Consider the following 17201-nt stretch of genomic DNA (forward strand, 5'->3'; position numbering starts at 1 on the left):
ACCCATGTTATGCTGAGGCTCGGGTTGTGTCACTGCTGACCCTGACACCAATGTCTCCCCCTCCAGGTCCTCTGCCCCCTCCAGCAGGTCCTCATCAGGGAAGTCCTTACAGATGTTATGCCAGGCGTCAGGACAGTCCCTGTGGGAGTGACCGGTCTTACCACAGAGGTTGCAGCGGATGTTCTGGCAGGTGGCGCTGACATGGCCGATCTCCCCACATAAATTACCGGTCTTCCCACACTTGAAGCATTTTCTGGGCTGACCTGCATAGAAACAAACCCCTTTCTCCCGGCCAATGAAGAATGAATTGGGCAGATGTTGGGTGATGTTATTAATCTGCCGTAACTTTACCAGGACCTTCCACCCTCCCGTCCATATGCCGTCCTCATCCCTGGTCTTAGTCAGGTCTGACATTAGGTCACAGTGTCTTTTTAAACCACACAACAATATCCTGGGGGGGGACAGACTCGTTCCAGAATATAATGGTGACATTCGCTGTGTCTGGTCTGGAGATGGGGACAAAGCTGAACTTATTCCAGCCATCAGCATCTCTCACCCGGGTGACATGGGCCCAGAAGCGGTCCAGGTCAGACATGAGTTTGAAGCTGACGTCATAGCCCTGCCTGTCAGGAAGGTTTATCACTGCCAGGATGTTAGATGGCAGGAAGCCCATTTGGTGGCACAGAAGTTCACGGACCACAAACCTCCTGTCAGGCAGCTCCTCCTTGGCCCCTCTATGTCTGAACCTGACCACGTTCCTCCTCTTGAAAGCCTGACCCGTGTAGTTTACATTGGACATGAATGGTGACCCACGACTCCAGGCATTACCAGAGGAGGCGCCACTACTTCTACCCTCCTGCTGTACTTGGGGGCGCTGTGGTGGCTGCTGACCAGCCGTACTAGGGGGGTCTGACACTTGTGTGACTAAAGGGGGGAAGTGTTGTGCATCAGACTGTACAGCCCCCTCCCCACCATCAACCTCTATACTCTGGGGGTCACCAGCCTCTGAAGGCTGAACTAATGGTGGACCTGACCCCAGAGATGACCCCAGATCCCACACAGACTGTGAAGCGCTCCCCTCTGCAGACACATTATCAGTAATATCACATACAGTCATATCAGTGCAGTCACTGGCAGTATGATCCTGCACTACAGAGCCCAGCAAGCCCTGCAGAGCCATGTCCTGTGAACTCTCTGCTGCACTGCTGCCTTCAGGTAAGAGTCCACAGTCCTGCTGCTCTCTACTGCCCCCAGGGGCTTGTGGTGACTGCACTACTGTTACAGAGTTACCTTCAGGTATGTGTCCATAGTCCTGCTTCACCGTGCTGACTGCTGGGACTTGTGGTACCTCTGGAGGAGTCTCTGCAGGTCTCTGATGTTGCTGGACGCTTGCTTCTGCTTGTCTGTACAAATCCCCTTTCTCAAAAGGGAAGCTGGCTGGTCTGAGGAGTGGTCTTGCACAGGACTGCTGGATGTCCTCTTGTCTTGTACAGGACTGCTGGGTGTCATCTGGTGAGGCTGAAGACTTAGGTGCAGCAGTAGATGACTTTGGCGCTGGTCTTTCCTTATATCCCTCAAATCGCTGCTGATTTCTGAAGGTCTCAGCGACTGGTCCCATCTGGTCCAATACGTCCTCCATGTCCTGCACAGTGTCAGCGAGCTGCACAGCGAGGGAGCTCAGCTTCTTATCATGTACAGCCTGGTTATTGGGGTTTGCTGCCTTTAGCTTGTATATACATTCAATTTGTTTCTGCAGCTGTAACTTTGTCTTTTTTAAAGTCTCAAGTCTCTTTACCAGAGCGGGGATCTGCTCGGCCAGACATAGTTCAGGTGCCCGCTGAGTATTGGGGGGCCGTGCTGGTGGGGTACTCACAGGACTCTGCTTCTGAGGTGGTATCTGTCTCGGTGCGGCTGTGGTCACTGCTGCGGGGTTACAATCTCCAGACTGGGGACTGGGCCCCTGGTTCTTCCCAGTGACCGCACTTGTGGCCCCCTGAAGCCTTCCTGGTGTACTCCCTCTGGTCCCCTCTGGCGTGTTTGTAACTTTGGCGCTGCTCCCGCTCCCGTATCGTGTGCGGTCAGAACGTATCAGGACAGGCTGCTGCAGATTCTCCTGCATGGTCTGCTTCTCCAGGGATGTTCTCCTCTGTCTGACTGCAGGAGGGGTGGATTGTACCTGCAGCCATTACCTTACTTGATGATTCCTTCTTTAGTTCCACAGCTTTCTTTTCATCTGTGCTTCTTACTGCACCAGAACTGACAACATTCTGAACATTTCTCACATCCATAGAAACTTTAGGATTTTCATCCATGGTTTGTGGTGTCTGGGGATTAATTCCCAGAATAGGCCGAGAAGCCTGGGCCTTGCTTGGGGAGCTTCCCCGCCCAGGGTGGCCCCTCCCCGGGCTTTCTCCAGACATCAGGAGAGCTACACACACACAACCTCTCAGCTAGGAGGCAGTATTATAGAAGTTATATTCTTGTATATAAGAGCAGTATTATAGTAGTTATATTCTTGTATATAGAAGCAGTATTATAGAAGTTATATTCTTGTATATAAGAGCAGTATTATAGTAGTTATATTCTTGTATATAGGAGCAGTATTATAGTAGTTATATTCTTGTATATAGGAGCAGTATTATAGTAGTTATATTCTTGTATATAGGAGGCAGTATTATAGAAGTTATATTCTTGTATATAAGAGCAGTATTATAGTAGTTATATTCTTGTATATAGGAGCAGTATTATAGTAGTTATATTCTTGTATATAGGAGCAGTATTATACTAGTTATATTCTTGTATATAGGAGCAGTTTTATAGTATTTATATTCTTGTATATAGGAGCAGTTTTATAGTATTTATATTCTTGTATATAGGAGCAGTTTTATAGTATTTATATTCTTGTATATAGGAGCAGTTTTATAGTAATTACATTCTTGTATATAGGAGCAGTTTTATAGTATTTATATTCTTGTATATAGGAGCAGTTTTATAGTATTTATATTGCTCTCTGTTATCAGGATGACTGTCTAGGCACCCAGGCTTTGTGACCACTAGAAAATGTTTACATGAATTGTATAGCAGTATTATATTTACGCTGTATGGGGCTATTTTTTGATTCAATGTATGTAATTATCAATTGGTGACTGTATGATGATATTATGTGAGCAGTCTATGGCGGTATTTACCGTGCACTGTATGATAGCAGCTGCATTGCGTAGTTGTAACTAACGTAGGGAATTATTTGTATACTATATGGCCCTTTATGGGGTTATTTGGACACTTTATGACAGTACATCATATGAGATGGCGGTATAATAAAGTATAGCACAGGGGATCATGTAACCTAAGACCTCGTGGATAGAAGATAGTTACAGATTATACAGAGCAGCCCATGTGACTCCTCCCGTGAAATGATAACTGCCCAAAACTGTACCTGCGGTTGTATACATGGCCGACATATAGAGCTGGAAAGTTGTGGAATTAAGACAACAGGTTTAGCAGCATCTATGGTATCGCTGCTATAGTGAAGAAGGATGGTGTGTGCCGGGAAACAGAACCTCTACTGCACTTCACTTCTTCATTATAGGGGGAGATTTATCAAAACCTGTGCAGAGGAAGAGTGGTGCAGTTGCCCATTAGCAACCAATCAGATTGCTTCTTTCATTTTCCACAGGCCTCTAAAGAGGCCTGTGGAAAATGAAAGAAGCAATCTGATTGGTTGCTATGGGCAACTGCACCACTCTTCCTCTGCACAGGTTTTGATAAATCTCCCCATTAGTGATTATTCATTATTTGTCCGCCCTCAGACAATGTCACCCAAAATACTATTAACTGGGACAAGAGAAATAATAAATATTCACAAACTGCAGGGAAGGAATCAGAAGCTTTTCACGTCAACAGTCCCTCTAAGGTATTATATACTGTATTATAGTGATTTATATTCTTATACATAGCATGCAGTATTATAGGAGTTATATTCTTGTATATAGGAGCAGTATTATAGTAGTTATATTCTTGTATATAGGAGCAGTATTATAGTAGTTATATTCTTGTATATAGGAGCAGTATTATAGTAGTTATATTCTTGTATATAGGAGCAGTATTATAGGAGTTATATTCTTGTATATAGGAGCAGTATTATAGTAGTTATATTCTTGTATATAGGAGCAGTATTATAGACGTTATATTCTTGTATATAGGAGCAGTATTATAGTAGTTATATTCTTGTATATAGGAGCAGTATTATAGTAGTTATATTCTTGTATATAGGAGCAGTATTATAGTAGTTATATTCTTGTATATAGGAGCAGTATTATAGTAGATATATTCTTGTATATAGAAGGCAGTATTATAGGAGTTATATTCTTGTATATAGGAGGCAGTATTATAGTAGTTATATTCTTGTATATAGGAGCAGTATTATAGTAGTTATATTCTTGTATATAGGAGAAGTATTATAGGAGTTATATTCTTGTATATAGGAGCAGTATTATAGTAGATATATTCTTGTATATAGGAGCAGTATTATAGTAGTTATATTCTTGTATATAGGAGGCAGTATTACAGTAGTTATATTCTTGTATATAGGAGGCAGTATTATAGTAGTTATATTCTTGTATATAGGAGGCAGTATTATAGTAGTTATATTCTTGTATATAGGAGCAGTATTATAGGAGTTATATTCTTGTATATAGGAGCAGTATTATAGTAGTTATATTCTTGTATATAGGAGCAGTATTATAGTAGTTATATTCTTGTATACAGGAGGCAGTATTATAGTAGTTATATTCTTGTATATAGGGGCAGTATTATAGTAGTTATATTCTTTTATATAGGAGCAGTATTATAGTAGTTTTATTCTTGTATATAGGAGCAGTATTACAGTAGTTATATTCTTGTATATAGGAGAAGTATTATAGGAGTTATATTCTTGTATATAGGAGCAGTATTATAGTAGATATATTCTTGTATATAGGAGCAGTATTATAGTAGTTATATTCTTGTATATAGGAGGCAGTATTATAGTAGTTATATTCTTGTATATAGGAGGCAGTATTATAACAGTTATATTCTTGTATATAGGAGGCAGTATTATAGTAGTTATATTCTTGTATATAGTAGCAGTATTATAGTAGTTATATTCTTGTATACAGGAGGCAGTATTATAGTAGTTATATTCTTGTATATTGGGGCAGTATTATAGTAGTTATATTCGTGTACATAGGAGGCAGTATTATAGTAGTTAAATTCTTGTACATAGGAGCAGTATTATAGTAGTTATATTCTTGTATGTAGGAGCAGTATTATAGTGGTTATATTCTAGTATATAGGAGCAGTATTATAGTAGTTATATTCTTGTATATAGGGGAAGTATTATAGTAGTTATATTCTTGCATATAGGAGCAGTATTATAGTAGTTATATTCTTGTATATAGGAGCAGTATTATAGTAGTTATATTCTTGTATATAGGAGCAGTATTATAGTAGTTATATTCTTGTATATAAGAGGCAGTATTATAGTAGTTATATTCTTGTATATAGGAGCAGTATTATAGCAGTTATATTCTTGTATATAGGAGCAGTATTATAGTAGTTATATTCTTGTATATAGGGGCAGTATTATATTAGTTATATTCGTGTACATAGGAGGCAGTATTATAGTAGATATATTCTTGTATATAGGAGCAGTATTATAGTAGTTATATTCGTGTACATAGGAGGCAGTATTATAGTAGTTATATTCTTGTATATAGGGGGCAGTATTATAGTAGTTATATTCTTGTATATAGGGGCAGTATTATATTAGTTATATTCGTGTACATAGGAGGCAGTATTAGGCTCCAAGCAATCCTGGACCTATGATGGACTGTGTCTGAAAATGCAGCAGGTTAGACCTGACAACGGGGGTACATTTTTAAGCTTTTTTCCTTCCTTGTTACCCTACAGACTAATCCTCCTTTCTTTCCCTTGAACTACAGACTCCATGCTGCTGAAAGTTTTACAGGCAGCCTGAACTCAATGGTATTTTAATATAGAGGCCGTATTATGTGTGTAAATGGGGATTAAAGATTTAATATTAAGTGTCTGACGTTGGATCTGCGGATCAGTGCGGGTGTTCTCCGCAGGCCCGGTGGGCTCCCAAGGGCAATACAAGAAGCAGAATTAAAGGGGCAATAAAGCTGTAGTCTATCTCCTCTACATTGCTGTGCCGCTATATCTGTCATTGCTGCTGTGTTCTTCAATAGGCAGAAAAATACATCCAACCTGCAGATACTGTACATTTACATTCATATTCGTAGTAGATATTCATCCCAGTACACATGCATGCTCAACTTACCTGAGTGTGCATATGTTTTCAATGGCCGAAAGGGTGGAAGCCGCCACCATACACCTATTGAAACAAAAGCAATGGGCGTTGAAAGTAATTAAGCCTGATATTCATCCTGATTCCCCCCCAATACACATGCATGCTCAACTTACCCGAGCGTGCATGTGTTTTCAATGGCCGAAAGGGTGGAAGCCGCCACCATACACCCATTGAAACAAAAGCAATGGACGTTGATAGTAATTATGCCTGATATTCATCCCGATGCCCCCAATACACATGCATGCTCATATTGGCCAAGCATGCATGTGTTTTCAATAGGGAGGGGGATATAAGCCACTGTCATACACCTTTTAAGACTAAAAGGAATGGGTGTGGAAAGTCATTACCCCTTATATTCATCCCAAATCCCCCCCCCCCCCCCAATAGACATGCATGCTCAACTTGGACGAGTGTGCATGTTTTTAAATGGGGAAAGGGGTCGAATCCACCTGCCATACACCTCTTAAGACAAAAGGAAGAAGCCATCACACCTGATATTCATCCCAATTTCCCCCACACATGCATGCTCAACTTGGCCGAGTGCGCATATGTTTGGCCAAGTGTGCATGGCTTCCCTGACATCGTATGATGGAGTAGAGTCAGGAGGCCCCTTTTATAGAGCAGACAGTCGATCGTTCCTGACAGGTTCGGGTAAAGGGGTTATCCAGGAAAAAAATTGTTTTTTATATGTCAACTGGCTCCAGAAAGTTAAACAGATTTGTAAATTACTTCTATTAAAAAATCTTAATCCTTTCAGTACTTATGAGCTGCTGAAGTTGAGTTGTTCTTTTCTGTCTACGTCTGACCTGTCTCGGGAACTGTCCAGAGTAGAAGCAAATACCCATAGAAAACCTCTTCTACTCTGTGCAGTTCCCCAGACAAGCAGAGATGTCAGCAGAGAGCACTGTTGCCAGACAGAAAAGAACAACTGAACTTCAGCAGCTGATAATTATTGGAAGGATTAGGATTTTTTAAAATAAGTAATTTACAAATCTGTTTAACTTTCTGGAGCCAGTTGATATATATATATAAAAAAGTTTTTTTTCCCTGGAATACCCCTTTAACTTTTCTCTTATGCCGTGTTTCCCAACCAGGGTGGCTCCAGCTGTTGCAAAACCACAACTCCCAGCATGCCCGGACAGCCATTGGCTGTCCGGGCATGCTAGGAGTTGCGGTTTTGCAACAGCTGGAGCCACCCTGGTTGGGAAACACCACTCTTCCAGTGCATTTTTTTCAATCATCCCCTGTAAAACTAGAGTTGTCGATTAGCCTATTGACTTTCCTTAAAGGGGGGGAAGGCATTATTTGGCGGACCTCTTGCCTCAGGCACTGTGATTACTTGATGACCCACTTTATGTAATTATAATTGATTGGCGCGATGATAACGTAATAGAAAATACAATTCCCTGCAGCCAACGATTGATTGAATTGTTAAAGAGGAACTCCGACCGGGAGACACGGGACGCGGTGGCAGCCATGGTCCTCCGAGCTGGGGGCCGAGGCTGCGTCTGATTATAGATTCCTGCCATTACCTCATCAACATCATCAAGAAAGGAATGTACAACGCATTCCAGCGCCAGACGACCGGTCACGCCAAACCAAACCGGATCAGACTGACTTTGTTTTGTTTAGTTTTTTTTTTGCTTAAAGAAGCTTAAAAAAAAATCCCTCAAAAATACCCAGAAGTCTAACTGTTCCTGGGAAAAGCTGGATTAGAACTGTTGTCACCCAGCTTCACCCAAGTTCCTGAATGGTAAATGTGCCTTTTACTCTGATACATGTTCCAGGGCTTTTTTGGGAAAGCTGGGTGACCTTCGCAATGACTTGTTACCATATTCATGGACTCTTCATATCTGTATATATATCGTTTACATTTTATATGCCAAGGAAAAAAAATAAATGATTACGTTTATTAGTAATTAAATACAAGTTAAAGGGGTACTTTGCTGGAGGAAATGTAAAAAAAAAAAAAATTGTTAACTCAATTGGTGCCAGAAAGTTAAACAGATTTGTAAATTACTTCTATATAAAAATATTAATCCTTCCAGTACGTATCAGCTGCTGTGTGTTCCAAAGGAAGTTGTGTAGTTACTTCCTGTCTGACCAGTGCTCTCTGCTGACACGTCTGTCCATGTCAGGAACTGTCCCAGAGGAGGAGCAAATCCCCATAGAAAACCTCTCCTGCTCTGGACAGTTCCTGACAAGGACAGAGGTGTCAGCAGAGAGCACTGTCGTCAAAAGGAAAATAACTACACAACTTCCTGTGGAGCATACAGCAGCTGATAAGTACTGCAAGGATTAAATGGGTATTCCAGGAAAAACCTTTTTTTTTTTTTTTATATCAACTGGCTCCAGAAAGTGCTTTCAATAATTATGAGCTGATGAAGTTGCGTTGTTATTTTCTGTCTGGCAACAGTGCTCTCTGCTGACATCTCTGCTTGTCTCGGGAACTGCACAGAGTAGAAGAGGTTTGCTATGGGGATTTGCTTCTACTCTGGACAGTTCCCGAGACACGTGTCATCAGAGAGCACTTAGACAGAAAAGAACAACTCAACTTCAGCAGCTCTGGAATGATTAAGATTTTTTAATAGAAGTAATTTACAAATCTGTTTAACTCTCTGGAGCCAGTTGATATATATATATATATATATATATATATATATATATATATAAAAAAAGTTTTTTTTCCTGGATAACCTCTTTAAGATTTTTTAATAGAAGTAATTTACAAATCTGTTTAACTTTCTGGCATCAGTTGATTAAAAAAAATATAAATATATATATATATATATGTTTTCCAGCATAGTGCCCCTTTAACATTTTGTCCGGTTTCATGAACCCCGACAAATTAGACTTTTAGATTCTAATGCGGAGGACCCCTTTAAAAACTGAATTCTACTTTTTCTCCCCTAGAAGACATTTTGTACTGAGCCCCATTCATTGTATGTTGCAGACATGAGGAGGACATGAGGATGATGTGAGGTGTCACCAATGGGGAGCTCCTCCACTACTCTCCGGAGGCTGAGGCTGGGGAAGCTGAAGATCGTGCGCAGACGCCTCCTGCAGCATTATGAGCACCAGCCCTTCATCTCCCTCCTGGCCGGTCTATACAGCTGCCGATGGAAACGGTACCAGCGCCAGAAGACCGAGTCGGGACAGTGCTGCTGCAAATGGGTAAGACTCCTTCACCCTACTCATCTATAACCCAGAACGGCATAATATGGACCCAAATCACCATCTTTATATTGACATCCTACCTGTCTTGTATAGTGGTAATGTGTCCATACGGATTGTGAGGGCCCATGGGCAAATATATGAGGGCTCTGTGCTAGTTTCTGGAGGGAGAAAGGTAGAAAATAACACTACCAAAATATTCTCTAAATAATATCACTGTAAAGTGCTAAACAACAGTATCATCGTGTGCACATATAATACCATCCTATAATTCCTCAATAACAGGGCCTAAATTATCCCACCATACAGTGCTAAATAATACAACCATCATGTGCACACATAATACCCTATTTCCTATTTCCGTATAGTGCCTAAACAATACCACCATACAGTGCTAAACAACATTACCATTATACACACATATAATAGTCTTCTATAATTCCCAAATAATAGCACCATATAGTGCTAAATAATATTACCATCATGTGCACGCATAATACCCTCCTATAGTTCCTAAATAATAGCGCCATATAGCGCTAAACAATATTGCATTATGTGCACACATAATACCCTCCTACAATTCCTAAATAAAAGTGTCATATATTGCCTGAATAATACCACCACACAGTGCTAAACACTATTACTATCATACACACTTATAATACCCTCTTATAATACCTAAATAATGGTGCCATATAGTGCTTAGTAATACAACCATACAGTTGTAAACAATAGTAGCATCATACACACATATAATGCCCTCCAATATTAATTCTTAAATACCACCATACAGTGCTAAACAATATTACCATCATGCGCGCACATAATACCCTCCTATAATTCCTAAATAATAGTACCATATAGTGCCAAAATAATAGCACCATACAATGCTAAACAATGTTGCCATCATGCGCACACATAATACCCTCCTATAATTCCTAAATAATAGTACCATATAGTGCCAAAATAATAGCACCATTCAATGCTAAACAATGTTAGCATCATGCAAACACATAATACCCTTCTATAATTCCTAAATAATAGCACCATACAGTGCTACACAATGTAACCATCATGCACACATTCTATGTAACAGCTTGCTTATGAATAAGGGGAAAACCCCCAAAACATGTCAAGCTTTTTAATAATTTTGTACTACCCTGTTTTTTTTTAATATCCAACAAAGATAAGAATTTTATGAATTTCGTAGAGCACTAAATCTTCTTCCTGTTTTTCCATTTAATTCCTAATAATACCTTATAGTGCCTAACTAATAGCACCGTACAGTGCTAAACAATATTACCATCATGTGCACTTATAATACCCTCCTATTATTACCTAATAATAGTGTGATATACTGCCTACATAATACTACTATACAGTACTAAACAAACTATTATGTAAACAGATAATTCCTTACTATAATTCCTACATAATAGTGCCATATACATACTGCTTACATAATACCACTATACAATGCTAAACAAACTATAATGTACACAAATAATACCCTCCTATAATTCCTACACAATAGTGCCATATACTACCTACATAATACCACTATACAGTACTAAACAAACTATTATGTAAACATATAATTCCTTACTATAATTCCTACATAATAGTGCTGTTACGCCGAGCGCTCCGGGTCCCCGCTCCTCCCCGGAGCGCTCGCTTCACTCTCGCTGCCGCAGCGCTCCGGGCAGCTCCACTGACCCGGTGCGCTGCGATACCGTCTCCAGCCGGGATGCGATTCGCGATGCGGGTGGCGCCCGCTCGCGATGCGCATCCCGGCTCCCGTACCTGACTCGCTCTCCGTCTGTCCTGTCCCGGCGCGCGCGGCCCCGCTCCCTAGGGCGTGCGCGCGCCGGGTCTCTGCGATTTAAAGGGCCACTGCGCCGCTGATTGGCGCAGTGGTTCCAATTAGTGTGTTCACCTGTGCACTCCCTATTTATACCTCACTTCCCCTTCACTCCCTCGCCGGATCTTGTTGCCATTGTGCCAGTGAAAGCGTTCCCTTGTGTGTTCCTAGCCTGTGTTCCAGACCTCCTGCCGTTGCCCCCGACTACGATCCTTGCTGCCTGCCCCGACCTTCTGCTACGTCCGACCTTGCTTCTGTCTACTCCCTTGTACCGCGCCTATCTTCAGCAGCCAGAGAGGTGAGCCGTTGCTAGTGGATACGACCTGGTCACTACCGCCGCAGCAAGACCATCCCGCTTTGCGGCGGGCTCTGGTGAAAACCAGTAGTGACTTAGAACCGGTCCACTAGCACGGTCCACGCCAATCCCTCTCTGGCACAGAGGATCCACCTCCTGCCAGCCGGCATCGTGACAAGTGCCATATACATACTGCCTACATAATACCAGTATACAATGCTAAACAAACTATAATGTACACAAATAATACCCTCCTAGAATTCCTACATAATAGTGCCATATACTGCCTACATAATACCACTATACAGTGCTAAAAGATCATGTACACATATAATACCCTCCTTTAATTCCTACATAATAGTGCCATATACTGCCTACATAATACCACCATACAGTGCTTAACAAACTATCGTGTACACATATAATACCCTCCTATAATTCCTACATTATGGTGCCATATACTACCTACATAATACCACCATACAGTGCTAAACAAACTATAATGTACACATATAATACCCTCCTATAATTCCTACATAATAGTGCCATATACTACCTACATAATACCACTATACAGTGCTAAACAAACTATAATGTACACATATAATACCTACATAATAGTATCATATACTGCTTACATAATACCATTATACAGTGCTAAACAAACTATCATGTACACATATAATTCCTACATAATAGTGCCATATACTGCCTACATAATAGTGCTCATACTAATATCCCGGCCCAGGCTATCATTTACACGTGAGCATGATGTATTGTAGTGGTCTCCAAACTGTGGGATAGGACACAGAATGTCTCAGTAGTTTAAGGAACTGGAATTGTCTTTGATGTCTTCAGGTCTCCTATAAGGTGTAAGGAGGTGTATTTTTATGTTTTGTAGAAGGAGTCGGTGTTCTTCCTCCTCCTGGTGGTGACTTTCTGCCTCTCTTTAGTTTTCCTGTATTCCTGGGGCGAAGCTAAGAACGACTACAATGACTTTGACTGGTAAGTGGCTTCTGTAGATATTGGCCTTGTCTGGGATCCTCGCCTAACCTCCGAAATATGACCGTAATCGGTGCACCATATGGCGGCACAGGAGGAGCCACCGAGGCCTCTGTGTCACCTGACTCTTTAGTATAATAGTCGGATCATTAGCGTATTCAACAGCATGCTCATGGCTAGCTACAGGAATTGCAGGCCATGATTAAAGGGTTAATATAGAGGGGTCCTCCAGATGAGTTAATATAGAGGGGTCGAGAGTGATTACAAAGAGTGTCTCTCGCTCTGGAGGACCCCTCATGTCCTGCATTAAACCGACAACAAATATTGATAAATGGACAGAGTGTAATGCTCGGTTTCTCCTGTGGTGGCGCTGCAGGGAAATTGAACACTTTTACCACCAGGTTTGGAGATCACAGTTGATCGCTGACCATCCCAGCAGATACGTGTTGTGATCCATTAGTTTCCCCTTAACACATTAGTGACACAGGGAAAGATTTATCAAAACCTGTCCAGAGGAAAAGTTGCTTAGTTGCCCATAGCAACCAATCAGATCGCTTCTTTCATTTTTCCTTTTGAAAATGAAAGAAGCGATCTGATTGGTTGCTATGGGCAACTTAGCAACTTTTCCCCTGGACCGGTTTTGATAAATCTCTCCCAACGCCCTGGTCTTGGTCCGGGTGTATGACGCTCGCTCACAAGCAGGTAATGCCGAAAATCGCCCATCCCCCTGATATCCCCTATTAACCCTTTAGATGCTGCGAATCGAAGCCTCTCATCCGTAGCTCTATTAGTTGTTTTTTTGGTGTTGGTATATTAGTTACTTTATATATGTTATATGTTCTTGTTGTTTTTTTTTTTTTTTTTTTTTGTCCATATATTATATACGGGGGAAACCGACCATGTGATTCTCTATTATTCCCCACAGGTTCACGTATAAAGGTCTGGGTTATTGGTTCCTGTGGTCATTGCTGATCCTAGTGGTGGTGGCCGTGTTGTTCGCCTATATAGCAGTATTGGTGGTAAGTCAGTCTACATGGAGCTCATATTATGGGCAATGGATTCTATTGCCAGCCATCTAGATGCAAATCCATCTTCGGATGCCATTTTGGGGTTAATGTACAAATAGGATCCACATAAATAGTTGAATTACAGTCCTGCTGGTTGTTGTAACGGTCAGTAAGCTTGTCATCAGACCTGTGCCCCTTAGTGCCCCCCACTCTGTTATAATGCCCCTCAGTGCCCACCACTCGGCAATAATGCCCCTCAGTGCCCACCACTCGGCAATAATGCCCCTCAGTGCCCACCACTCTGCAATAATGCCCCTCAGTGCCCACCACTCGGCAATAATGCCCCTCAGTGCCCACCACTCAGCAATAATGCCCCTCAGTGCCCACCACTCAGCAATAATGCCCCTCAGTGCCCACCACTCAGCAATAATGCCCCTCAGTGCCCACCACTCGGCAATAATGCCCCTCAGTGCCCACCACTCGGCAATAATGCCCCTCAGTGCCCACCACTCGGCAATAATGCCCCTCAGTGCCCACCACTCGGCAATAATACCCCTCAGTGCCCACCACTCGGCAATAATGCCCCTCAGTGCCTACCACTCGGCAATAATGCCCCTCAGTGCCCACCACTCGGCAATAATGCCCCTCAGTGCCCACCACTCGGCAATAATGCCCCTCAGTGCCCACCACTCGGCAATAATGCCCCTCAGTGTCCACCACTCGGCAATAATGCCCCTCAGTGCCCACCACTCGGCAATAATGCCCCTCAGTGCCCACCACTCGGCAATAATGCCCCTATTTACCCCACAACTCTGTTATAATTCCTACGTGCCCCAACTCAGCTATAATGCCCCTTAGTGTGCCCCAACCCTGTTGTAATGCCCTTAGTGCCCCAATTCTGTTATAATATTTCTTAGCACCACCAACTATGTTGAAATGCCCTTTATTCCCTTCACTCAGAAATAATGCCGCCTAGTGCTCTCCACTCATTAAAGGGGTACTCCAGTGGAAAACATTTATAAGTCAAAGAAATTCAAAAAGAACAGAATTTCCTCTGTAGTATAGAGCTGCTAAAAAGTAATTTACAAAACTGTTTAACTTTCTGGCACCAGTTCATAAATTTTTTTTTTTATCCACCGGAGTATCCCTTTAATGCCCCTTAGTGCCCCCACAGAGTAATGATACGTGATGCACATCAGATTGGTGAGCAATGCACAGCAACATCAAAACTTTATTTTCTCCTCCATCATCAATCTTATGAACGTGTTTACTCTTCAAGCAGAATTACACCAGACTGTATTGCCGCCCATGAGACGGTGAGCATCAATACGGTCCTACCGCCGACGATTTTGGCGGTGCCTGCTGCAAGCGGACATTCAGCCTGCGGTTCTCACAATCGATGTCTCAAGTCTGTTCCTACTAGCCAAGTCTCCATCGCTACACCTTTGCCTGGCCTTCCTAAATCCTATCAGGACTATTCTGATGTTTTTTGTAAAAAGGTCTTACCAAGCAAAGGTCTTACCACCACACAGAGCCTACGACTGCCCTGTTGACTTGCTTCCTGGTACCACACTGCCCCGTGGCAGGATTTACCCACGCTCCAGAAACGCAAGCCATGTCTGAATATATTCAGGAAAACCTATAAAGAGAGAGGTTTTATCCGGAAATCTTCTTCTCCTGCCGGAGCTGGATTCTTCTTTGTTGCTAAAAAAGCCGGATCTCTACGCCCTTGTATAGACTACCGCGGTCTTAATAAAATCACAGGGAAAAACCGCTATCGGCCACTCATCTCTGAACTCTTTGACAGACTGCGTGGAGCAAAAATTTTCACCAAACTTGATCTAAGGGGCGCATATAACCTCATTCGTATCCGTGAGGGTGACGAGTGGAAAACCGCCTTCAATACTAGAGAGGAACACTTTGAATATCTCGTCATGCCGTTTGGACTTTGCAACGCCCCTGCAGTCTTTCAAGATTTTGTAAATTTTTCGGGACTTACTGTATACCTGCGTTGTTGTCTATTTAGATGACATCCTAATTTTTTACTCCAACCTAGAGGAACATCGGCTCCATGTCCGTCAAGTGCTCCAGCACCTTCATGAAAATCATCTTTACGCCAAAATTGAAAAATTTATTTTTGAACGAAGCTGTCTACCTTTTCTGGGATACCTAGTCTCCGGTCAGGGTCTTCAAATGGATCCTGACAAACTCTCTGCGGTATTGGATTGGCCTCGCCCCTCTGGACTTCGTGCTATCCAGCGCTTCCTCGGATTCACCAACTACTATCGTCAATTCATTCCCCACTTTTCTACCATCGTTGCTCCTATTGTGGCATTAGCTAAGAAAAACGCGAATCCGAGGTCCTGGCCTCCCCAAGCGGATGAAGCTTTCAATCGCCTTAAGGGCGCCTTCGCCTCTGCACCAGTCTTGTCAAGGCCAGATCCTCTGAAGCCTTTTTCCCTCGAGGTGGACGCCTCCTCAGTTGGAGCCAGAGCTGTCCTTCTTCAAAAAAACGCTAAGGGAAAAAACGTCACTTGCGGTTTTTTCTCCAAAACTTTTTCTTCTCCTGAAAAAAATTATTCTATAGGAGACCATGAACTGTTGGCCATCAAGTTGGCACTTGAGGAATGGAGACACCTCCTGGAAGGATCCCTTCATCCCATCACCATTTACACTGACCATAAAAACCTGTCTTATCTCCAATCCGCCCAGCGGTTAAATCCTCGGCAGGCCAGATGGTCCTTGTTTTTTGCCCGCTTCAATTCTCAAATCCATTTTCGTCCTGCAGACAAGAATGTCAGGGCTGATGTTCTATCACGTTCCACCGATACCTCAGAAGCCGAGACCCTTCCTCAGCACATGATTCCCCCTGAGTGTCTGATCTCTTCTGCTCCGGCTTCTCTGGTGCCAATTCCTCCAGGAAAGACTTATATTCCACCACGTCTTCGCCTCCGGACTCTCAAATGGGGCCATTCCTCCCATCTGGCTGGTTACGCTGGAATCAAAAAATCTTTACAGTTGATTGCCAGACACTATTGGTGGTCTTCCCTGGAAAAAGATGTGACCGATTTCGTACGAGCCTGTACAGTGTGTGCATGTGACAAGACTCCACGCCAGAAGCCTGCAGGTCTTCTCCTTCCTCTGCCAGTGCCTGAACAGCCTTGGTCTCACATAGCCATGGACTTCATCACTGACCTTCCTTTATCTCATGGCAACATCTCATTTGGGTGGTCGTTGATCGCTTTTCCAAAATGGCTCATTTTGTCCCGCTTCCTGGCCTTCCTTCTGCGCCGCAGTTGGCGAAGCAATTTTTTCTACAGATTTTTCGTCTTCACGGGCTGCCCACGCATATCGTCTCGGATAGAGGCGTTCAATTTATTTAAACATTTTGGAGAGCTCTCTGCAATCAATTAAAGATCAAATTGAATTTCTCTTCCTCCTATCACCCCCAATCCAATGGACAAGTGGAGAGAGTGAACCAGATTCTTGGTG

General features: G+C 42.6%; 2 protein-coding genes across 5 annotated transcripts in view; one reads left to right on the plus strand and one right to left on the minus strand.

Moving 5' to 3' along the window:
- Window positions 1–6537, minus strand: part of LOC130358228 (uncharacterized) — a 146692-nt gene extending 140155 nt beyond the window's left edge. For both annotated transcript variants that reach the window (XM_056561156.1, XM_056561153.1), the window contains exons 1-2: window positions 6484–6537; window positions 6341–6394 (exon numbers count right to left, since the gene is read on the minus strand). The gene's annotated coding sequence lies outside the window, so the exon portion shown is untranslated. The remainder of the gene's footprint in view (window positions 1–6340; window positions 6395–6483) is intronic.
- Window positions 1–17201, plus strand: part of LOC130358226 (glycerophosphodiester phosphodiesterase domain-containing protein 5-like) — a 96866-nt gene that overhangs the window by 34246 nt on the left and 45419 nt on the right. For 2 of the 3 annotated variants that reach the window (XM_056561145.1, XM_056561147.1), the window contains exons 2-4: window positions 9324–9544; window positions 12602–12705; window positions 13628–13721. In XM_056561145.1, coding sequence (XP_056417120.1) covers window positions 9362–9544; window positions 12602–12705; window positions 13628–13721 — 381 coding nt within the window. In that variant the 5' untranslated portion in view covers window positions 9324–9361. Of the gene's footprint in view, window positions 1–3803; window positions 3914–9323; window positions 9545–12601; window positions 12706–13627; window positions 13722–17201 lie in introns of those variants that run through there. The other variant, XM_056561146.1, reaches the window with a different exon arrangement.

Source organism: Hyla sarda, chromosome 2 (genome assembly GCF_029499605.1).
Source record: "Hyla sarda isolate aHylSar1 chromosome 2, aHylSar1.hap1, whole genome shotgun sequence".
Taxonomy (NCBI): domain Eukaryota; kingdom Metazoa; phylum Chordata; class Amphibia; order Anura; family Hylidae; genus Hyla; species Hyla sarda.